The following is a 25,750-nucleotide window of genomic DNA, read 5'->3' as shown; positions in this document are numbered from 1 at the left end:
TTATCTTACTTTATAGGAAATTACTCCCTTATCTGTAAACCACGTTCATTTTACTATTATTTTTACATAATCCTTTAGGTCAATTAGATAACCTCTAGACAATTGAAATTTCTGATCATATTTACGCAGTGATCCCAATCGATTTTTTCAATAAATAACTATAATTGAAGGTAGTTGGCAAGAAGTCCTTCCAGACCTAGGTATCACGCTAGTTGTGACTCTCCCAGAAAATGTACATGCAATCTTCAAGAAACTGAGGCACTCGGACTCACGTCATCCAGAGTGTGTAATATCGAGTCACTTAGACGAGTGGCCACACAACAACTTGATCAATGGAATTTGACCAATATTAAGGATTAGACATACATGACAATGTTCATTACCCGGTGATCAATCGACCGCAGACTATAACATATCTCAAGTAACCTCAAATATAATTGTATGGTTTAAGTAAATGATATCGTCCAGAAAAAGTATATAACATTCATTCAGCTACAACGTAAGACCAGGCACATATATACATCGGTCCAAGTTGCCATATCTCGTTAGCACAACAAGATGAACACCGGATTCATAGAAATAGTTAATTTAGTGATGGTAGTATATAAAAGATAGGTTGTATATAAGGATATAGTATAGGAAGGAATAAAGTTATGAAACAATTTTAATCTCAAGGTTTAAGGGTAGACAGAAAGTGTATACACCTACGCCATTGTGATCGATTCTGAGCCATGTCACCTAGAGTCTCCAGCTGTGCAACTTGTTCTAAAACTTATTTTTAAGAGATTCTTCTCAGATTCTATTTTCAACTAAACTGTTAATGAAAGGAACTGATGAATTTTACTGGTCATTTAAACAAAAAGCGAAAATAGAATGAACAGTGAACCAAAGATATAATTGAGTAATAAATCACATTATATCACAAGTAATATTTTATTATTGAAAGAATACTCTGAAGTCTGTTTTACTACTATTCCTTCTAGGAGAAAAACAAGTATATAAAACACTCACTAATTTATTGCTTCAATATCCTTAACATCAATAGACGTAACACACCAGAATGCATAGTCTGAAAAATATTTATTTGAAAAGAAACGTATACAAAGAACGTGGGTAAATGAGAACTTAAGATTATACACTCTAAATAACTCTAGAATATCTTCAATAACCTCTCTGATTAACTAATTAGTAAAGTGCGTTTGAATCTCAAAGGTGGCATCAGTTCAGTGATAACAAAATATAATTTTTCATTCTAAATTTAGACCTTTTGAATAATATATAAAGGTATTTCTGTGTTCTCGTTTTACTCGAATTGAGATAAAAGTCACTGATCTTTTAACTTGGCGCAAAAGCTCTTCAATCATCTTAATTCTAATTAGCTTGTTCCTCTCCATACCATACCTTTATCCATTAGATTTCTCAAATTGTGAATAATACAACCTAATGAGAAGATTCAAGATAGTAATCAGGCGACCAAACAATAGTACGTCAGTCAGTCAGTCAGTCACAACGTAGAACTTCGTACGTACGTACATCAGTTCGAGTTGCCATACCACATTAGCACAGAGATGCAGTTGTCGATTCAAATCCCATAGTGGTAGAAGTAGTAGGAGTATAATCAGAAATCCAAAAGATTAGGGGTTTCAAGAAATTATTGAAGGAGTATAGTACAGTGAAATAAATTTGGAAAGAGAAAAAGATAAAGACATGAGGAATTCAGAAGATTAGAATTTGGTAGAACACAAAGAGTGGATGCATCTTCGCCATTGCAAACGATTTTGAGCCATGTCATTCAAGGTCTCTAACCATCGGTTGCTGTCATCTCGCGAATCCCAACCAGGTAGTCTACACCTACCAACATGGCCCAGTCCACTTGTCAGTGACTTCATTGATTTGTGCCACGTTTTGGTCTGGCCACCCCTAGCTTTCTTCCAACCTACTCCTACACCATGAAACATTGCACGTCGGGGCAGTCGGTGGTCGGGCATACGTAACACATGTCCCAGCCATCTCAACTGATGAAGTTTCACTACTTCATCAATCGATTTGCCATCCCTACCTAGTACTCGTTTCCTAACAACTGCATTACTTACCCGGTGGTCCCAGGATATACGAGCAATGCTTCGAAGACACCTATGATCGAACACTAGTAGCCTACGAATATCCTCTACTCTTATTGGCCATGTTTCACTGCCATAGAGTAGGACGGAGCGAACTGCTGCACAGTAAACCCGTCCTTTGGTTGCTAGACGGATATCTCGCCTACGCCATAAATGACGCAAGTTGGCGAAAGCTAGACGAGCCTTCTGTATCCGTGCTGAGATTTCGTCACATACCAGACCACAAGGGCTGATGAGACTTCCAAGATAAGTGAAGTGGTCTACACGCTCAACTACTTCACTCCCTATCATTAGTTCAGGTGTCGATGCAACCCAATCCTGAAGTAACATTTTGCACTTCGAGGGAGAGAATCGCATTCCGAACATGCCTGCATAGTTGCTTATAGTGGTCAGAAGACTCTGCATGTTGTCAGCGTCTTCACCGAGTAAAACTATGTCGTCGGCGTATTCTAAGTCGACAAGTGAGTCTCCTGGTAAAAGTTCAACTCCTGGAGGTTTAGCTGATGAAAGTGCTATCTCTAAAAGTAAGTCAATGACAAAGTTAAACAAGAATGGGGAGAGTGGACAGCCCTGACGAACGCCACTTGTGGTAATCAGTTCTGATGACAGTTCGCCATAGGCTCTAACTCGACCAGTTGTGCTCGAGTAGAGAGCCTTTATGAGGTTAATGTACTTCTTTGGTACTCCTTTCAGTGACAAACATTGCCATAGAACCTCACGATCAACAGAGTCAAATGCCGCCTTAAGGTCAAGAAATACTACTATTGTGGGACGTCTGAATTTGTGTCTATGTTCTAGGACCTGACGTAGGGTGAATATCTGGTCTATGAAACCACGTCCAGGTCGAAAACCAGCTTGGTTTTCTCTAGTCTGCTCTTCACGAGCTTTGGTTAGGCGACCTAGTATTATTGAAGCTAATATTTTAGACACTATATTAGTCAAACTGATCCCTCTGTGATTGTCACAAGAGGACTTTTGTCCTTTCTTATAAACTGGCACAATCAGTGATTGGGACCAGTCAGATGGAATTACGTCCAGTTCCCAGATTCTACCTAAGACCTCAGTCAATCTCACTGCTAGTACTGGACCACCATCCTTAAAAATCTCAGGGGTCAACCTGTCAGGGCCTGCTGCTCTCCCTCGCTTCAGATTTCCTATAGCTTTTTCAACCTCACAGAGGGTTGGAGGACTTACATCAATTTGCCATTCAGGACGACTGGGGATCGTGGGTAATTGAAGTGTGGCTGAAGGCCAGTTGAACTGATCCCTAAAGTGTTCTGCCCATCGATCCAACCTCCTGGATTGAGAATGAATTATATGCCCATCTTTATCTGAGATGGTTTCACTGATATTCGGGTTCCTAATACCGGTTTCTTTAACGAGTCTGAATAGCTGCCTACTGTTACCTATTGCCGCTGCCTTTTCCATCTCTCTTGCTTTCGCTACCCACCACTGTTCACGATCATTACGTAGACTTCTTATAAGCCTGCGCTTAAGTTGACTCCGCTCTTCGTTATGCTCAGAGCCAGGTGGGATGAGTTTACGAGCATATATCAGTGCGGTAGATGCTGCCGAGATCCATTGTTTCTCCCTAACGTTATGGTTTACCTTATTAGCGGATATCACTGCTGATTCCACAGCTTTTCGGATGTCATTCCACGCTGCCTCGGGGTGGACACAACTTACATGGCTGCCTAACTGTTTTTCTAGTTGTTCCTGAAATATATTCTTAGCTTGCCTACCATTAAGTAGAACCCTTAGAGGCTTCCCTGCAGTGTCTTTCCTACGTCCAGTAAGACGCAGACAAATACGTGCTCGCACTAGAGCATGATCTGAATCTAAGCATGTGCCCCAGAATGAGCGACAGTCTTCTATCGAGCCCCTCCATCGGTGGCTGATAGCGATGTGATCTAATTGGGTCCAACGTTGGGACGAATTCGGGGGTCGCCAGGTCAAAAGATGTTTTTCCTTATGCTTAAAGTTAGTATTTGCAAGAAATAGGCGGTTATCTGAGCATAGCTGCAACAGACGGTCGCCATTATCTGTTCTTTTCGCCATGACACCATAAGATCCACCCAGGTGTCCTTCCCTTTCACTTAGTTTACCTACTTGAGCATTAAAGTCACCTGCTACTATTACTACATCAGAACGCCTAGCTTCTCGGAGAAGGTCAGAAAGTTTCCTGTAGAACTCATCTTTTATATCGTCTGAGCTGCAGTCAGTGGGAGAGTAGGCAGAGACGACGAAGAGGCAACGACGAATTTCCCTATCTTTCCGAGTCCTTACTGATCCGTTTAGTCGAACAGCGCATAGACGACTGTCTACTGGGATCCAGTCTAAAAGAGCTAGTTCTGCCCTAGGACTTAATGCTATACCTACTCCAGCGAGGCCACGGGAAGCAGCGTCAGGGCTTCCAGATACACGGAGCGTGTATCGAGATGAAACTTTATTTTGATTAGGTGCGGTCAAATGAATGACACTACTCGGATCTTGTATGCGCGTTTCGGAGACGCAGCACACATCGATGGTGTAAGATTCTAGAGTTCTAGCTAAGGAAGCCTGTTGTCCTATTTGGCACAATGTTCGGACATTAAAAGTTCCTATATGTAGTTTAGAGCGTGGTTTCAAGAGACCAGGAATAACGTTCTGTGTACTCGAATCGTTTGCCCTAGCGGTGCGACGCGATAAAAGGACGTGGGAAGGGTTAGTCGAGGAGATAACAGAGTTATTAGGTGTAGGAAGGATTTGAAAGCGACCAACTTGGTCTTGTGTGCAGTTAAGGGTACGAGTAAAACATAAATTTGGATTCATACACTTACAAAAAAAACTCTGGAAATTGTCAAATGTCCGGACCAAATAGATACGTGTATTCAAATAGGGATAAGGTGGATTCATCAATTACCCAATATTCGAATGCAACTTTATCATTAACAGAAATCAACTAGAAAACCATTTATTCTAGATTCGGAGTTCTTAAAAGTACTCTCATGCCATGAAAAGCAGAATCACATTATATATATATATATATATATATATATATAGCCTCTGCCAGAGAAATCCTACTCACTGCCATCTCGCACCATGGGTGTTGCTTACGAAATTGAGAGGACGAAAAGAGAATGTCCGATGCTTTAACCGGGTTGGTGGATATGGAGGATCCATCTAGGGAGGTTGCAAAACCCTGATTCCAAACCAATGGTGCACATGAGCTCCAGTATCCTGAAGGAAAGAATGGCGTATGAACTAATCGTTGGTCACCGGCTACCATGGGACTGCATCTTCTCACGATGCTCCACTGCCTTGTGGATCAGACCTTTAGGTCAAAGGCTCGGGGTGTGGTCCCCTAAGAAAATCACCTGCTTCAGTTTGGGCACCTGGGCGGTATCACAGCCCTCACATAAATCAAATGAGATTTGTGCGGCGCATACGTATTCGGTGCCCCTTTGTACCATTATTTATGTGTTCAAATAAATAAATATATAACAGAGTACTAACACAGTCAGTTCAACCTGCAATATAAAACTACTCTACATATCATTTGGAGAAAATTTTTCCTATTAACTAATTGAAAACACATAAAATTATGAATTTCAAATAACGGATAATGTAAAAAATATATAAGGTCTAATATTAGATCGCCTTGTCATGTGCATTGGCCTAGTGGTTAAAGCACTCAACTTTTCGGTACTAGTTTGAAGAGTTCAAACCTCTCATTACCTACTTTGGGCTCAGGTAGACGAGTAATATCAACAGCCTCCTCAGAAAAGTGTTGTTTAAAGCTGAACACATAAACATACACTCTGTAAATCAACTAAACTATTATTTCATACAGCAAAATAGTATAAAATTAAGTCATTAAGTTGCGCAATAATACACAAATTCTTTAATCAATACTACTTACCAGTAACATTTAAACTATGTTCTAATGTCCAAGAAATTAAATCAATATGAGGATTTTTACTGTGAGAAATTTTTTCAGATTTACATAGTGAAATATTTAACAATTCAGAAATTAAATGTTTCGGTGCAGTGACATGTACCAAACATGTGAATTGTTTTGGTATATAGTTGCAATTCACATTAGACTCTAATTCATAAGCTAATAAACGAGAAGCTCGAACAAGTAAATAATCTCGAACCATATTGAAACGTTCAATAATTTGTTTATCAGCAAATGAAATAATAGGTAAATCAGGACTTTGTTTTAAACAGTCAGCTAAACCTAAGCTAAAGAAAATAGGAATACTACTATAAGTTAAAAAGATTTGCTCATTTTTAAATATTATGATAATTAATAAGTTTACCATTCTAGGGTATAAAAAAATTGCACGATATAGATAGCCACCTAGATTGATATGATGGAACGGTGGATTCAATATTCAACTGCTAGAAAGTAAGTTTTAATTCCTACTTCTGTTTTAACAAATGGGTAACTACTAAAAACTCACATATGAACAATGAGTCAAAAATAAGTACATAAATCTATACTTTGTATATCAGTTACATTATTATTACTAATTTGTGTTCTGTAGTACATAGTGACCGCTCGCTTTAAGCACATCATTGTGATTTTTGGTCAACAACAATACCGCTTTCGGATTCAATATGATGATTATTCAGTGTAATATTTGTTTTCCAGTGTGATATTTTATTCGTCATAACATTAATTTCTTTTAGTGTGGTGTTTATCTGACATTCTTGTATTAAATTAACGTGAAATATGCTCAGCAGCAGCCTCTGCATCAGTAGGCCTGGATATACACAAGGGTTAAAGCAAGATCCTCAAATACAACACGGAGAACACCAAACGAACCAATCACACTTGATGGAGAAACTCTGGAAGAGGTGGAAATTGGTTCGTACCTGAACAGCTTCATCGATGAACAAGGAGGATCTGATGCACACAAGCATTGGTAAAGCAAGGACAACATTCCTACAATTGAACAACATATGGAACTCGAAACTATTGTCAACAAATATCAAAGTGAGAATCTTCAATACGAGAGTCAAGACAGTTCTACTGTACTGAGCTGAAACTTGGAGAACTACTATAATCACCATCAAAATGGTACAAGTATTTACAAACAGTTGTCTACACAAGATGCTGAATGTCCGTTGGTCGGTTATCATCGGCAACGACCTATTGTGGGCGAGAGCAAACTAGATTTCAGATGGAGGAAGTTAGGAAAGGACGTTGGAAGTGGATAGTACATAGATTGTGGAAATCACCAAACTGCATGACGAGGCAAGCACTAACTTGGAATCGTGAAGGGAAGTGGTAAAGATGAAGGCTGAAGAACACACGACGTCGGGAAGTGGAAGCAGATATGAAAAGGATGAGTAGCAATTGGAAACAACTTGGAAGGATTGTCCAGGACAGAGTTGGCTGGAGAATGCTGGTGGGTGGCCTATGCTGCTACACGAAAGGTAACAGGAGTAAGTAAAGTAAGTGGTAATCTGTTTCTTCCATTGTACCATATTTATTGTGTTTAGCTTTATACTGTATCTAGTATTATTTCACTGCCTTTTATCTTGTTAATTTCATATAACACAGAGATTTAGAGGTTAGGGTGTTCAGCTTTCATCTACTAAGTTCCAAGTTAGAACCCTGCTCCACTTCTGTCTGTAAAGCTGGGTATTATCATTAGCTATTCCACTTGAAGTACGATCTGAGGCCAAGTATACCAATCTGTAATGGATAAGTTGGTTGATTTCTTCTTATGGCTAATGTAAGGTGTAAAAATTAAGACCAATAACCATTTGTTTGGGTTCTAATTTGTGTATGACTGTCAACCTTGGACGTCACTAAAATTGATGTAATTTTACGGAGATTTGAAGGTGGGATTTGGTACTGTACGGATATTTACAATAAATATTGTAATTTGAATTCGATCTAAATGTTACGATTGAAAATATTTCTAACCATTTGTTTAAATACTGTGCCTTTTCTAAAGAAGAAACGTCTGAACATATTCAACTACAATACTGAAAACAAGATATTACCTACCGTACAAGTTTCTTTAAAATCTCCACAATGGCTAGGCAAGTGGTATTGATAGAAACAGTTTGGCTTAGTGTATTTATATTTGAAAGACTTTTTGTATTATTTATACTCAACTGTTCAATAGATTTACGATAAATTCCACTTAAACCATGCATATTTACAGATGCATGAATACCAGTCATTTGAGAAGCGGCATCTTTAGACAGTTTCCATACATTTTCTTTTTGGAAATTATGATCCACGTAGATATGTAAAAGATTTATGATAAATAAGTTTAAATGTTCAGGATAACTAGAGAATTGATCAATAATCAATGAAGAGTTTTCAACAATTCGGGGGATCAAACGAATCCATACATGATATAATTCATAAGCTATGATTTGGTAAGGTTCCGAATGACCAAAAGCGATATTCCACCATGACAAAAGAATCAGACAGGATAATGCTTCCATATAATGAACTTCTAGATTTGATTGAAAGATGTGCTCAATGAATGTTTCTAAGAATAGTATCAACGAGCTGATATTTCGATTGTCAATATAAGGTGGATGTTCCTGAAAAGAAATAATAATGATCAAGATTTTATAGTTATAGATCGAATATTAAGTAAGATTAATTTGAAGGATACATTACAATTACAGTATATCAGTCATCAGTAACACAGGACCACGTACGCATCGGCTCAAAATCCTATACGGTATTAGGACAGAGGTGAAATTTACGAGATAAAAACCGCAAGAGTAATAGACACAGAGGCAGATGAGGTTGGACACGCATAATACATATTCTAGTAACTTTATTTGATGAAGATTAACAACCTCGTATGCTGTCTTTACCTAATATCCGACGTCTCACCTCAGTATTTCTAATTCCGGTGTTTTACTATACGCCAGTATTTCTTCGTAAACATCTATACTCAAATAATAGTAGCCTAAGAAATATCCTCTAGTGTTAGGAGTCACGTTTCACAACCATAAAATAAAACAGAGCGGAATGCCGTTCATTATTACCTATCCTTTTACAAGCAGGCGAAGAATCCAGCTGCGCAAAAAATGATACTAGTAGAAGCCAAACCAGCTTTTAGAATTTGTGCCGATTTTTTTAGCTATTAATCCGTCAACAATGATGAGACTTACAATATGCGCGAGGTGGTTAATGTTTTGAACTAATTCACGTTCCATGATCAGTTTAATACATCTCAGCCACGAAGCAGCGTTTTGCATCTGGAAGGTGGATGCATCTCGAACATTCTTGCTTTGTGGCTGAACGAAAACAAGATCCTTGCCTTAGCAAGGTACCCAGATATTAAATAACAATTTAATTATTTATTTGATTTGTAGAAAATCTGGTACAATGGGGGACCAAGGAATGTGCCGTATAAGTGAAGGGATAAAATTGTGAAGAAATAAAGAACGGAAGGGTCGTACAATCAGTAAATAAATAAACAAGAACAGTATTTACTAAGAGAAACAGTTCGGTTGAAAAGAAGGCCAAGAGAAAATCACTTGGTTGAAGAAATTCATCCATTTTGATCTAAGGAATCGACGAGTATCAATATATGTAGCATAAAACTAGACTCGGAAGCGAGCAAACAAATTCATACTTAGGTTTCCAGTTCTATTTTCATGCTTTCTGAGCTAAGATTTATAGGGTCTTCAAAAGTCTCCTGAAGTGACGATAAAAGAGCTACAAACAATTAAAACGGTGCACACTAATAAACCTTATTGTTCTTTAATGATCTATATGGGTTTATCAGTATCTTCAGCAAAATAGATACACAAACCGTCTAATTTGCTTTAGGTAGTTGAACTGGATTCTCGATATTCACACAAACAGTATAACTCGGACCAGTTAGAAATTTGACAGAGGTGACTGAACTGCATCTAATTTTTCTTCCATTAACATAGTAAATGATCAACATTTACTGCAGACTTTATCAATAATTTGTTTGTGTGCGGACTCAATTAATAGTGGTAGACAATACCAATAGAAGCTATAAACACTGCAGTACTTAATGATCCTCGAACATCAATATGTAGGGCTTATTAGACGGAAACGACAATAAACTATAAAACAGAGAGTTATACCCAATACATACGTCATAACTTACCGTAAACCAAACATAACAACATTTCTCCTGACTGAAATATTGAAATAAACAGCGTTTATCCATTACAACAGGTCCAACAGAGATAATATCAGAATCAACTGGTGTTACATTGAAAAGATTCCATAAATAAAAGAAATAATCTAGATTGGTTATCTCATCATTATGTATAGTTGATAGAATTCTTGATTTATTGTCGCATTTTAAATGTAATATTTGTTGAGGTTTACTCTGATTCTAAATATATGAAGTTTTATTCCAAAATAGAAAAAAAACATACTTTTTCTTCGTTTTGTTCATACAATTTATTCAATGAATTAATAATAGTTTGTTCTATCTGTACGAATACCATTGTCTTTGAGGTGCTGTAATGATAGGAGAAAACAAAAGACAATGAACAGATGTAGTATGTAACAAATAAATCACTACGGAAAACATGTTCATATTAAATGCATGCTAATTAACAGTTTACTGTAGTCGAAATCCATACACTACACTTTGAGGTTGAATCATATACATTTTTTATAACGAAGGTTTTATGTATTTAATATACTTTATTTTTATTTATTTATTTAAACACATAAATATTGGTACAAAGGGGCACCAGATACATATGCGCCACACAAATCTCATTCAATTTGTGTGAGGGCTATGATACCGCCCAGGTGCCCAAACTGAAGCAGGTGGTTTTCTTAGGGGACCACACCCCGAGCCTTTGACCTAAAGGTCTGATCCACAAGGCAGTGGAGCATCGTGAGAAGATGCAGTCCCATGGTAGCCGGTGACCAACGATTGATTCATACACCATTTGTTCCCTCAGATTACTGGACCGCATGTGCACCATTGGTTTGGAATCAGGGTTTTCCAACTACCCTAGGTGAACTTTCCGTGTCCACCAACCCGGTTAAAGCATCGGACATTCGCTTTTCGTCCTCTCAATTTCGTAAACAACACCCTCTCTACGAGAAGAAAGTGAGTAGAACTTCCCTGTCAGAGGCTATATACGCGTGGCCATGTGAGAGCATTTCGAGAGGGAGAGCGGACTCTTCCCACTCTCGGCCGTACCAGGGCATTTGGGAGTAAAAGTATACTAGTAAATTAGGTTAATAAAATGTTTTCAATATTAATTGTAGAGTATCCAGTACAAGATGATCGCACTTACTCAAAAAGATTCTTTCACAATATTAGGAAAACGAAACGAAGTTATGGAATTCCTTCAACAAAGTTATGTAAAAACTCAGACACATTAGCTTAATAGGATACGGACAAAGATAAAAGTTCACGAAACTATTTACGCTAAGTCTATTCTGAGAATATTATTCAACACTTCCATAGCCACAGTGCTGAAAAATCAATTTCTGTACTAGTGATTGTAACTCAGGAAGCTTCTTTTCAATTGCTTGGTAGCTTTAGACTTTGAAAGTTACTTTTTATTCATAGATTTAAGCAAAGCACTTGATAAGGTGCCTTATTTAGGGCTTGTGTAGAAGCGTTCGATCTTTGGGATAGCAGACACAATAAAATAATAGATGAGAAACTTCTTTTGTGATAGTAAACAGAAAGTGAGAGTATATAGGACATCATCTGGATGGAAACGTTAACGGCGGTATCCTGCAAGGCACTACCTTAGACTCCCTATTATTTCTTCTCTACGTCAGTGGTCTACAAACACTGTCTAAATTGCTAATAATCTTGTTTGCAAATGATGTAAAGTTTTTAAGAATAAGTAATGAGGCTGATAGTCATGACCTCTAAACTGATTTGGACGAATTGGTCAAATGGTCGCAAATTCCGGGTCTGAATTTCAATTCCAGAAAGAGTGAGCTGACGCACATCAGATACGGCAAAAGTAATCAGTACACGTTCAAAAGAACACCATTCCCACAAGCACATGAATGAAAAGGCCCTAAGAGTAATTGCGATTCATGACTTCAAAACGACTGCGCACACTGCGATGCGGCAGTTGTTAAAGGTTTTCAATTGTTATGGTCACTTCACAGAGCCTTCAAGTGTCTTGATAAAGATATATTTTGGATTTTATACCTCATCTATGTGAAATCTCACCCAGGATACAGCATTCAAGCATCTATTCTGAGTTATATTGAAGATTCTGATACATTTGATTGTATTTCTTCAAGTTCTACGATAAGAAAAGGGGAATAGGTCTAGGTGTCTTAGTTACTCACCATACAAGCACTTGCAAAGATCAAAGGAATGAGTTCCGACACGTTTATTACGATTAAATGTGTCAGTGTTCTTAATATAACTAGCTACTTGGATGCTGTATTCTAGGTGGCGTTTCACATAGATGAGGTATAACTTTTAAAAAACATCCTTATCAAAGCACTCGAAAGCCCTATGAAGTGAGCAAAATACCAGAAGATATTCATGGCTTACAACGCTGTGAGTGGTTTTGAAATAATGTCCGCGAGGGGTTAGAACAATCCTGTGTGCAACCAATTAGGGCTCCGAGACTTAGCCCTAAATGCCCTGGTACGGCCGAGAGGGGAGAGTCCGCTCTCCCTCTCGAAATGCTCTCACATGGCCACGCGTATATAGCCTCTGACAGGGAAGTTCTACTCACTTTCTTCTCGTAGAGAGGGTGTTGTTTACGAAATTGAGAGGACGAAAAGCGAATGTCCGATGCTTTAACCGGGTTGGTGGACACGGAAAGTTCACCTAGGGTAGTTGGAAAACCCTGATTCCAAACCAATGGTGCACATGCGGTCCAGTAATCTGAGGGAACAAATGGTGTATGAATCAATCGTTGGTCACCGGCTACCATGGGACTGCATCTTCTCACGATGCTCCACTGCCTTGTGGATCAGACCTTCAGGTCACAGGCTCCGGTTGTAGCCCCCTAAGAAAACCACCTGCTTCAGTTTGGGCACCTGGGCGGTATCATAGCCCTCACACAAATTGAATGAGATTTGTGTGGCGCATATGTATCTGGTGCCCCTTTGTACCAATATTTATGTGTTTAAATAAATAAATAAATAAAATACGGCTACTAAGTAATTGAAAAACAGAAGCTTACCGAGTCACAAGTACTGGTACCAAAACTAATATCTTAACAATCTCATTATGATAAGTGTTTAATAACAATATCCTCAGATTAGTCTTCGCTGAGATAGTTTTGTGAACTTTTACCATTGAACGTATCTAGCCACGGTAGCCTATCTGAATTCACGTATGACTGTTATGCTGTAAGTACTAAACTCGAAGTCCAACAGAATGGGACTACTGTTTGCTCGAAGGGGTTAGAAATTCAAGTCCGTGACTTTATCGTAATAATGTGTGAAAACAAGATTTAAAAAGGATAGTTCCAGTCTCAATTTAAAATGTATTGGTTTTGTGACACGTAGTATAAAGACACACTGAAAACCAGTCAATGGTAGGTTGTCATCAAAACATCCATTTAAAATTGCAATCTTTAATCGATCGATGTATTATATGTTGGGATCTCCACCTGTAAAACGATTATCAGCCCTATTCCACGTGCAGATATGATCTAAGACAAAGTCATCTGCAAAACACAGACTACAATATATTGATCCTAAGATTACTGGGCCACGTTTAGACTATTTTAAGTCCACCTACCCTGCAAATGCTATTGTCATGTGCCTCGAGTGCACACAATAGGACACATAATTAGTCCCAAACATAACATTACACCTCTCACCTTACGATTAATAGCCCTATCAGTACTAACGCAAACGTACTCTGTAAATATTTGGGGAAGATACGCACCTGTTAAGGCAATGAAGAAGTTGGGTCTTAGTTCCTCCACTAAGAAATTTATCTCCGATGTTTTGCTTTTAAGGCTGCAAGCGTTCGTGTAGCATAAACACAAGGTCTTTTGGAGACCCTCTGTTTTACTCACAGACTACGGAAGCCAATGTGTATCAACCAAGTATGCATCGTCTTTTTTTTCCTACATATCGATATCTCTCGCACTTTTCTTTAACGTGCCTACCATCAACATCTTGGATTGAACTGGTATTCAACAGAAAAGTGCGTCTGAGCAAGATTGTGAGCTTAGCCAAATACAACCTGCTTTAATGTACACTTTATATGCCGCAGATCTGAGATTTGTTTAGACTTCTTAATACAGGCTTTAGGATTTATCATACCGCATACTAATCTCAAGTGGATATCAGAAATCCAGCATTTGAAGGACATTCCTTGGCGCAGACTATCTTAATAATGAATAATTCAAAAAGAGTGTGTGTATAAGAAACACGGAAACCTTTGGTGCTTTTTGATACTTTGACGGAATAGGATTTATTTAAAAGATACCTGGAAATTCATGTTCTAGCAAATATACCTAACAAATTTACTGGACGACCAAACAAGTACTGTCCTTTAAAACATATTAGTTAGAGACTCTGTATGTAGATAGGATTCTCAAACGCTTCAACAAAATATCGGAGAATACAACCAAATGCACACTCTCATATACCCTTGTCAAGGTCATTCATTGCATATTTGATTAGACGCTAGAACACTGGCCTTCAGATTCAGAATACAAATTTGTGTGTTGAGAATAGATGGCATACGGCCTGTATGAGTCTCTTTCCAGTAAGCTTCTGACAGTGTATAGTATTCTCTCGAATGCGTCAACTAAAGGAGTAGGCACCACTTCTTCAGATTACAGTTTTCAAGAACTTGTAGTGACCGGCCAGTCTCGATAAGAACACGATTGGAATAACAGAAACAATTATTATTATTGTAACCAATTGTACCAGAGATTGTTTTACTGTATTTGTTTAACTGTATCCGTTTCACTTCTTATTCCATATACCGCCTGGTTTGGTTCGAGCTTGCTCACGCACTGCTTGTTCGCTTGTACTCTTTGGCACGTCTCGGTATTATTTCGATACCACGAGATCGCCAATAATTATACTTGATCTGGACTAGTAAAGCCTTCTGATTTACGGGCTATCAAGGGAACCAAGTCATATTTGTACGCGTAATCGAATAGTAGTGGTGATCATAGTCCGCCCACGACTCGACATCCACTATAAACTGATGACCTTCTGTGGAAATTTGCACACCCTGAGTATTTTGTTCTTTCTTCATTTTAGTATCTGCCTGCTATGTCTTCTGAGGTGCTCTGGTCTGGAAGGAAGAAAAAGAGGGGATATATCATGCACAAAATTGTTTATCAGTAATCCACACATCAAAATCAGGTCATCTGTTGATCTACTGCAGGAAGGAATGGAGGTCTGGCTTCTCAAGTCATTCTTTGTATGAGAAGCCCCGAAGTTCTGGAGCTGCTGCCCTCTGTAACTTCTCCAAGATATCCGAGTCACCTCTTGGACGGGGTCTTGAAGCCTGACTGTGGTTTCATGTCTGGATCCCACCAGGATTTTTTAAATTGTGTCGAACATGTTAGTATCTAACTTCGTATGCACCCGTCTTAAAACCCATAGGATTGTGAACCGACTAGCTGCGACGACGTGGTAGTGGGCCATGGTTCTTAGGTAGTGACTCACTGTTACCCCAAGATCTTTGTGAGCGCTGACTCTCCCCCTATGGTGTACCTATTTACCTTTGCATCTTCAATGCGCATGTGGACACATCTGATCAAGTTTATGGACATCAACTGCTTTTGTGATCAAACATTGCATCTTCAGCGTAAAACAGCATCGAAGACTCAACCATAGTTGAGAGTTTTCCTACGTACGGTACAAAAAGTAAGGGACCCTTGGAGAGAGCCTTGTGAAATCCCGCCAAGCACTGGCTCACAGGAGGAGCATTTGGAATATATTCTTACTTTCTCTCTATGACCATACGAGAAATAATTGATCCACTTTAGGAGGGGTTCAACAATTCTCAAGCCTAAACAGAAGCCTATTTTTCGACATCTTATCATGTCTACATAGACAACAGCCACTGATTTTCCATTATGCAGTGCCTCTATCCATTGCCCTCTTACTACAAGGAGGTTTGTTTTGTGAAGTGATTCTTTCTTGAAGCCATGTTGTTTGCTGTTTAACAAGTTGTTGGCTCCCACGAATGTCATTTTAGTCCTTTTGATCATTCTCCCCTGTATTTTAACTACAAGTATGTAGTTTGATGAAAGTTGTCATGATATTAACTTATGAGTTGAAGTGAGAATTTCATCCTTTTAGTCAATAGGTAACTCACCTTAGCCAAGTGACATGTTGAATATCGTTGTCACTGGGCAGTAAGGTATTGGTTTTTTCAAAGGTTATATTTTATCTGGTTCTGTTTGTTTTGTAGTTTTATTGGTTCTGTAGCGGTAAATAAACCCCCCAAATCAAACAGATAAGAATGGGTAAGGAAACACTATTATGCCCTATTATAAAACACTATCGACACAACTTCTTCGATATGTTGCACAAACTTTCTCATCCAGGTGTTCGTGCACCAATCAAGCTCATAGTAGAACGCTCAGCAACAACATCCGAAGGACCCTTTAAAGTTCTTCAGCGTGAACATAAGTACTATATAGTCGATAAGAACGGAACTAACTATAGCATCAGCATCGATCGTCTCAAACCTGCGTGTTTAAAAGGTGACCCTATTTCCTTTGGTGCAATCGAAAGACACGAATCCCACATTTACGATACACCATCCGATAGCCAATAATCACGATAACAGTTTGGCGGTACCTGACTACAGACTGAGAACAACGCTTTCTGGAAGAAGAGTAAGGCTTCCAAAACACATAAACGACTACTGCAGGTAAGACAGTACATAACATTTTGTTTCTTTTCGATTTTTCTTTGCATTATGTTAAAAAAGTGAGGCATTTCTAATATACTTATATATGCTTATATACTTTTTCTAAAAGATAAATTCTTTTTCTTGCTAATGTGCTCGCTTATATGTGCATACTTTTACTTTTTTAAACCAAAACAAGAAACCGCCCTATAGAAGTCGCTCCAACGCTATTGCATATATACATAACACATGTACATGAGTTTATTTTCCTTTTTTCGCCCGCTTTGTGTTTTGACGCACGTATGAGTGTAATTCGACATACACTTACATACCCTATTTTCTTTTCCAGGATAGCTGGAAAAGACGAAGAAAGCGTCAAGGTTTACGGTGACTCAAAAATTTCATCGTACCTGTTTCTTCATTACTTATTGTACCACATGACTTATCATAGTAAAAAGACGATCAGATGCCGCTGAACATAGCAAGCTATCAGAAGGGTGTTTACCAGCGACAAACTTCTGGCTGGCCACATCTTGGGGTCACCACTACTCCACTATGGGGGAGTGATCTGTAACGGTAATTAAATCCTCAAAAGCAACAGATCTGTAAATCTTCGACATTTGAAGCTGACCACGTTAGTTTGGAAAAACTTAATGATCCATGTATAAACAAGCGGTTTAAAATGCAAAGTGAATTTTCACAAACTCAAATTTCCATCGAAATTCTACGTTGTTAATATGTAAGGCTTCAGTGGGCTCCTGGTGTTAAGTCTAAAACCGGGACCCAGAGAACAATTTGTAGCGGCAAATAAATCCCCAAATTCAATAGCTCTGTAAGTCTTCGACATTTGATGCCGACCACATTAATTTTAACAGACTCACCTAGCTGAATGTGCTCGGTCAAGCAACCGCACCAGATCTCGAGTGGGAACGCTGTCTTCAACTTTTCCTACAACCGACAGCCAGTTTAGATCAGTTATACCTCGATATATTGATAGCCTGTCAAATATATCCTCGAACCTCTTCGCTTCTAACTTCGGATTTCATTGGGTGGGCACGTTTTGATTATAGAAGGTGTTACTGGTTAAGGTGTTGTCAAACTCCAAATACTTGTGACATCTTCAGTTCCTAACCATGCTATCTTCGAAGCTGAACATATATTTACCGAGAAGATTCACTTTCAACATTTAACTTGAGGAGAAGGTCAAGAATGGCTAGGGTGAGTACATCCGAATAATCGCCGTGGCATGGCTCAGCCTTGCAGGCGTGGTTATTCATGTGTGACCCATACTTTTCCACATTAAATATACCATTCGCAACTAAAATGTGTTCTTCCTGAGTGACAAACATCATATTGCTCATTGTCACGATGAGTCTAATCAGTGTACAAAATGATGTGACTTCCAAGTAAGATCTTATAGTATATGTGGTCAAATCACGACAAATCTACAATTTTAGGACTAGGGCCAGTATAATAGCATTACTAATAGCAAGCCAGACCATAATTCTACAGTCTTACCATATCTTGAGTGTTCAGAGCCTTAAGCACGTAGTCTGAATTAAAGTACACAATGAAAAGATGATTTTGTGACTTTGTATTTGGGTCTAGTGCTTCGTCTAGAAAAGGCTCCTGAGCAAAACCGTCCTGAAATAGTCCATCATGGCCTCTGTTATTTCCTGGTCTTCCTCTATCACTTGAGATAAACTCCTTTTCTCAATTAGGATGGAAATCAATGATCCTTTTTTGTTCGTAATTTATTAGCAAGAGCAGTCTTTTAAGACTCTTAATTACCTGTTGCCCCAGTTGCTTTCCATATTTCGCTCAGTACCCAGATTGTGTTTATAAGCTTATCTCAGACCGACCCGTAGCTTTCCATGGCATTTACTGTGCCAAGGCAGGTGACCGCGTCCTAACAATTTTTCGTCCTAGTAGACGTCAAATCTCCCTATCTCTCGAGGTACAGTCGAACTTTTTCTTCCTCTGGACTTTACAGCTTTAAAGTGATTGGGTTGTTCGATCGTATGACTGCCGGAAATTTGTCCATGCCTCCCCTCCTGATGGGCCAGTTTGTATAAGTATGGTCTAAATTGGTATTGGCAGGTTTATCTTTGTTATTGTAATAATAGACCTAATCACAAAATTGTAGATTTGTCATTATATGACTACCTAATCTATAAGATCTTACGCAGAAGCCACATGATTCTTTACGATAGCTCTGTAGGACACATTTAGGCCGGGAAGAGACTGACATATTTGGTACAAAAAGCAAGAGGTTATACAGAATTACCGCGCCTGCATGATCGAGCCACACCATTTTGATAAATTAATCCCTTGCTCATCATTGTCGACCTTCTCCTAGTGTTAAGTGTTGAATGTAAATCTTTCCGGTAATTAAACGTTCAGCTTCAAACATCGTGTGGTTAAGAACCAATATCACAAGCCATGTTCTGAGAAGATATTCATGTCAGGATTTTCTGTGTCCACCACATCTTTAGCCCCCGCCATTTCATTTAGTAGGCTGCAATCGTTTGCGCAGCATGCTTTCAATTATGTAAAATACTATCCCGTACCACCTAGGGTGCTTTTGGAGTCATTTGACTCCGTACTTTTACAAAACAAAGAACTATCAATCCAAAGTTTTTTCACATTTCTGCCGATTGTCTGCTAATGCAATAAACTGGGCTGTGTTCCACACAGACAGTCAGTTTGTGTGAAGTTTTTAATATTAGGTTTCTTGTATTCTTTCGGAATAAACTATTCACGCTATTCTGTAAAGCTCATGAATGCTAACTTCTGCTAGTTTTTCAAGGAGTAGCTTGCTTATTAAGAATTTAATGCAACTTGGAATGTGTTAATTCCTAGCCTTCGGTTCCTTTTCTTAGGGAAAACGACTGACTTCTCTGAGAGATCGAAGTTTAGCTTCCTTTCACTCTTATCATCCCTGCAGTCCGATATGGCATCAGGCGTGCAGGTCTAACGTTTTTCTCCCAATTTTCTAGGTTTTACTTCAAGCCAATCATTGACTTTGTTTATTGGTCAAATCTTTTACAACATTCGGGTTTTGCTCCTGCATAGTCTGTTTTGGATTGAGATAGGGATTTGTATGAGGTTCCTTAACTGAAACCACCAACTCGCGTATTTTGCAGCTCCCTGTAATTTCTTTCCCTTTTTCTTTCTTCCTGTAAGCACGTCTACATCTGTGAAGTTGTCATTCACCACTTTGTGAGAGTTCAGGTTGATGGTTTTATTCAAATCAAAGGTCCGAATAACAATAACGCCAGTTGCTCCATCGAGATCTTGCAACTGCTCATCTTCCCCTGGCCATTTATCAGGGAGAATCTTTTATGATGATCAGAAGTATTTGAATTGTAGTATAAACTAGTAATCCCAGGAATAACTCAATGTAATCAAGAAGTATTAGATGAGCCCGAACGAATGTATTGTATTTGGAATTCAAAATTACAACAGTCATCAATACCAAGAACTCATTGATTTATTTAAACATCACATATTTCTAACTGTGTTTAGCAGCCCAAGTACCTCAAGAATCAGCAGAGATTTTGTAGAGCAGCATGCTTTACAAAGCCAATGTGATATTAGCTTGATCCGTCTTTTACATACACCCAGAGTCTGATGCATATGATGTGATATCATTTATTTTAACTGTCTCATTGCATGTCATCCTCGATCGAAGAAAACCATATAGGTTTACCAAAACGATGTTTAGTTTGCGCTATTAGAATTATTAAATGAGCTCACAAAGAGAACAACACAAAAAATCTCTTTAGGTTTGGGAAAAATAAAACAACTGATTTTTAGAATCAAGAATAAAGTCAACTAACAAACATATGCAGCATATAATGAAGAAATGACTGCAAAGAATGACTACATGTTGTGACCTTAATTTCATCTAAATAAGACCCTATTGTTGACGGCTCAGCATCATTCAGCGACAAAATGAAATAATAGAAACCGATCTTAACGACCGATTGTCGGGTATATATTGTACCAGATTATAATATTGAAGAAATTGATTATCAATAATAATATAGATTTAGTTAGAGGAATCTAAAAATTGCAACAATATGCTGTTAGGTCGGCTTACGATAAACTCTAGAGAGGCTCATAAAGAGACCAACCAATCAGCGATTAGTTAGAAGCTATGCTACTAAAATGCTACTAAAATAACAAGGTCCTGATTGGCTGTTAACATACTGTTACTATGGAATCTCAAGGTCTTTTAATTACTATAAAATCCCTATTTTTCTGTACATAATTGAACCTGGTAGTAAAGTGCTTCTCTGATACTCGTGTCTTCTCTCTGGTCTTTCAAGTCGCTGAGTAGTGCTAGCCTGGGGTTATCCGAATAGTTAGGATACGAAAAAAGCGGTCAACTTACACGTCATATCATATGCTTACAAAAATTCTCGAAATAAGTTAACATACAAAACAGGGAGAAAAATTCGAGAGATAGCAACAGTGTCAGATAAGCCACTTTGGATAGATTTAAAAAGCATTTGATCTGTTACAACCTGTATTTAATTCGTTATCTATCTTATATAAAAGGTGGTCAATACTTGGATATCTTTTTTGTAACAACAATCTTAAACTACGGTGCGTTTGTCACCCCATTTTGGCTATCTGTCCTCATATTCACTTCTTAAATAAATTCTTCCAATACGTTCCGTACCTTTTTTCCATTAAAACCAGTACACAGTGCATTAGCATTTGTTAGGTTGTAGTTGACTATGATCACCATTACAGGAAGATTACGTGCCAGATATTAGGTTGGATCCCTCCGTAAGCCAAAAACAAGGAGGTAATTGTCGGTCGTAATAAGATATATTTGTTGGCGATCTCATGGTATCAAAAGAATACCGAGTTCGTGCCAACGTTTACAAGCGGAACTACCGAGTGTACTCGAGTTCGTGAAAGGTCATAGAAAACGGAAGAAAGTGTGTTTTTGTTATACTTAAACAAATAAGTATGGTAAAACAATCACTGGTACGATTGGTTATAATAAGAATTGTTCCCATTATACCAATGGCGTTCCCGTCATAAAAGTAGGTCACTACAAGTTAGATGAAATTAAATGAGGAATTATATTACATGATCTGTCCGTTTACTTATAGTCGTCATCATTATGTCAAATTTTGCAACACTACTCCAAACCTTATTCATTTTACTTGATTACTTCCATGCTTTACCTTACTTGGAAGAATATAAAGTTTTGTATATAAATACATGGATATCTTTTCGTTTCAATGCAGGTAAGTTTCTGAATTGGCTTTCTGTCATTTATACTGATTAAAATCTGGTTTTTTTTTCCAAACCCTGGATAAATCGGTATTAAGAATATTCCCTTCCGTATCTGAGAACTAATTCTTGAACTTTGATTCTAAGAAACAATCACTTATCACGATATCTCGACTAGGTATCTCTACGTAAGGTCATTGAAAGTATCGTTACATTATGAAAATCAAATCCTGATAAGAAAACTCACTTTATCACCATTACATCGGAAAAATTTAGTTGCATAAAACGATACTACCATTATATATTACTATATATATATATATTACTTTTTTTAATGTAATAATCTAAAGTACATACATAAATTTTCTTTAAAAAAAAAGCGGGAAATATCCGGACAATTCGATAATAAATCAATAAAATTGTACAAATTTTGAATTTTATTTCAACCTTAATAATAACAAAATAATACTTTTTTTGTTTTCTTCCAATATATAAAAAAAACGGTCCACATATAGTGGGTATGGGTGTGTGTGTGTGTGGATGTGAATGTGTATTATTATTAATATTATTTGACTGTTGATCGTAAAAAAAAATTGATTTTCGATAGTATTTACCAAGTGTAATACAAATTAGTTACCATGCTAACTAATCAGTTATATATTTTCATAATGATTATATAGAATATAGTGAGGTAATATTAAAAAACATTAATTTATTCATATGTTGATACATTGGTTAGAAAATGTTTTTGAAAAATAAATTTCAATATATGTTTTTTTTACTTTTTTTGAGTCATATGAAATGAAGTAACATCAATAATGGAAGCATATTCAGCTGTACTGGAGCATTATCCTTATATATATGTATATAGAAATGTATTAAAAAGGTATCTTAACAGTGAGTATTCAATTAATTGATATGTGTAACTACCGACGAAATTGATTGATGTTTTAGTAAATTGGATATGATTTATTATCGGTGTTAGTACTGAAAAAATCAAGAAAAAAAATATCGCAAGATTATTGATCAATAAACAAATATCGATTTTTAAAGTATTGATTATCATACTAAATATAGTTAAGATCATGAGTCAATGGAAGCTAGCCAACCATGGCAAACCTGGAAGCACTGGATGGCTGTTTCGTCCTATTGTTAGACTCTCCAGTAGTACGCATCCACGATCACGCCTAGCGAGACTCGAACCCAGGACCTATCAGTCTCGCGAGCTATCGCTTAACCATTAAACCACTGAGCCGGCATCAAGTGGTATTAATGTCTAACTTCAATCAATCCACGAAATTGAGCAACTATTCACCAATGTCTTCAGTGAGTTACTATCTCCCAACAGACTTGGTTAAACTTCACTGGTTACTAAAATCTCCACAAAACCCTCTTCTGATATTATGCTAAATGTCACAATATTATCAATGAAACTTATGGATAAAATTTTTTTATTTCCAAGTAGGTCTTTCTTGTGGTTTATTCACTCTATATTGTTTAAATTCCAGTTAGATCAGAAGATTTGAGTGAGACTTGTTGGTTTTTTTTTCATTCGTAGGTTAACTATTCATTCTACTGAGATAGAGATTTTGTAAACCAATAATGGTTTCAATAAATTCAAGCATTAACACATATAAGCGAACAATATTGTTTCCCATTACATCCTTATCAGGCTTTACTCTAATATACAGTAATATTTATATGCAAATACGAAATTATTAAACCAATCAAGGCAGTTTATTAGTCAATGATAACAATGGAAAAGATTACGTAATTAAACATAATAAGTGAAAAGTACAAACTGATAGTGTGATGACAAGTGTACTAGTTGTGACAAGAACAATATAGGCTTGAATCAATGTTACATAATGGGAAATAGGTTAATGATTAGAAAAATATAGACGCTGAAATAACATTCATAAAAATTATAAGATTACGCAATAAGAAGTGTTCAGATAACTGGACAGTGAAGCGTATATTCGCGAAAAGAAAAGGGTGGGAGGGGTGAGGAAAAATAAACGAAGAAGGGGTATGGAAAATAATAATAAATAAAGTCGTTTACTGGGACCAAGGAAGAGGTAAAGGTATTACAAATTTCTTATGAACACAAAGACTTAGTTTGTTGGCTCGAATTCCTATAATTTCTGCTATGTATAAGAGACGAGATCGAAACACATAAAGGAAACTAGTAGGAATACCATGAATAACTTTAAATGACCTATTTTCGTTCACTACATGACTGCCATCAATCAAGTGTGATAGAACCGAGCTGCGTATTAGCTTGACAGTACCTTTTCCTAACCGCGAAATAAAGGTACTGTCAAGACAATACGCAACTCGGCTCTATCATACTTGATCGGTAGTGGTCATGTAGGTGACAGAAATAGGTCTGAGGCACAAAAAGAACCTCAGAGATTTTATTACCAAAACTTCAAACTATCTCATAGAATTCATAAACCAATATTGTAATGAAGCAGAATAGACTTCATGAAATAAGGTCAAAAAGAGATAACGTAACCGAGTACAAACAAAAGCGATTCATCAGAAGAGGTTTTGGTCTTCATTTTTCACTAAAACAGTAAACATTTACATATAGCTATATTTTATCTCTTTATCAAGTCTCTTTTAAATCAGAGTTATAATCACCTTCGTTTCTTCTGTATCTTTGTAACCCAAACAGAAAATTATTACAGATCCATTTGTTATACCAACATATCGATTACAACTTTTTATAGTCTGTACCATAGTGAGTATTACTAGGCAGATATAGATCTTAATTAAATCGACTCCTGATGAAATGTAATAAAACTTTGTTGCTTTTCTTCTGGTATAAGATGAAAGTGATAATTACAGAGAATACTTGTTGGAAAGACCAGCTGAGCACTATGATGACAGTAATTCGCAGTGATATCAATCTAAAAGCCAAGCAGAATAGTCAAGAATAAAGAATATTAGAGCAAAGAATTGTTTTCGATCATTTCTTTTTTACGTTCTACAGTTATAGTACAATAATTGTTGTACTACATTCGATAAAATATTTGTCAGAAGGGGTTTTGTGTAGATTTAGTATTTTCATAGTTGAAAGCATGAGTCAATTGAAGCTAGACCACCATGAGAAACCTGGAAGCATTGGACGGCCGTTTCGTCCTATTGTGGGACTCCTCAGCAGTGCGCACCCCCTACCTCGATTCGAACCTAGGACCTATCAGTCTCGCGCGCGAGCACTTAACCGATAGACCACTGAGCCGGCAACTATGAAAATACTAAATCTCCGCAAAACCCCTCCTGATTATAATCATATGCTCACTAGTGACTGACTTTAAGAGGTAATTCCTGGAGTTCTAGTGAGAAGCTGTAGTGCCGTGCTTCTTTATTAGTTCACGTATTGTTGCAGGCAACGTGATTGATAATGGTTAGCTTGCCCTTGGCTACTGCCATCACATGCTCTAAGACCAACTTACGATCAGCCACACTTTGGTAAATGCACTCGCCTGATGAGCCATTGACATAAAGCCCTTGGACACCCTTATCAATATAATATTGTGTCAAAGCACGAACACGCTCTGGACT

General features: G+C 37.5%; 1 protein-coding gene across 1 annotated transcript in view; it reads right to left on the bottom strand.

The window, feature by feature from the left end:
- The window catches only part of Smp_163730 (putative rhoptry protein), a gene marked incomplete at both ends in the record, with an annotated part of 82,384 nt that overhangs the window by 21,236 nt on the left and 35,398 nt on the right, over positions 1 to 25,750 (bottom strand). Inside the window, 5 exons of the mRNA XM_018790328.1 lie at positions 1,012 to 1,069; positions 6,022 to 6,347; positions 8,128 to 8,678; positions 10,235 to 10,468; positions 10,512 to 10,596. Coding sequence (XP_018655683.1) covers positions 1,012 to 1,069; positions 6,022 to 6,347; positions 8,128 to 8,678; positions 10,235 to 10,468; positions 10,512 to 10,596 — 1,254 coding nt within the window. The remainder of the gene's footprint in view (positions 1 to 1,011; positions 1,070 to 6,021; positions 6,348 to 8,127; positions 8,679 to 10,234; positions 10,469 to 10,511; positions 10,597 to 25,750) is intronic.

The sequence above is a fragment of the Schistosoma mansoni genome, chromosome W, assembly GCF_000237925.1.
Source record: "Schistosoma mansoni strain Puerto Rico chromosome W, complete genome".
NCBI classification, from domain to species: domain Eukaryota; kingdom Metazoa; phylum Platyhelminthes; class Trematoda; order Strigeidida; family Schistosomatidae; genus Schistosoma; species Schistosoma mansoni.
The sequence above is the reverse complement of the archived record's forward strand: the minus strand, read 5'-3'. Positions and strand labels throughout refer to the sequence as shown.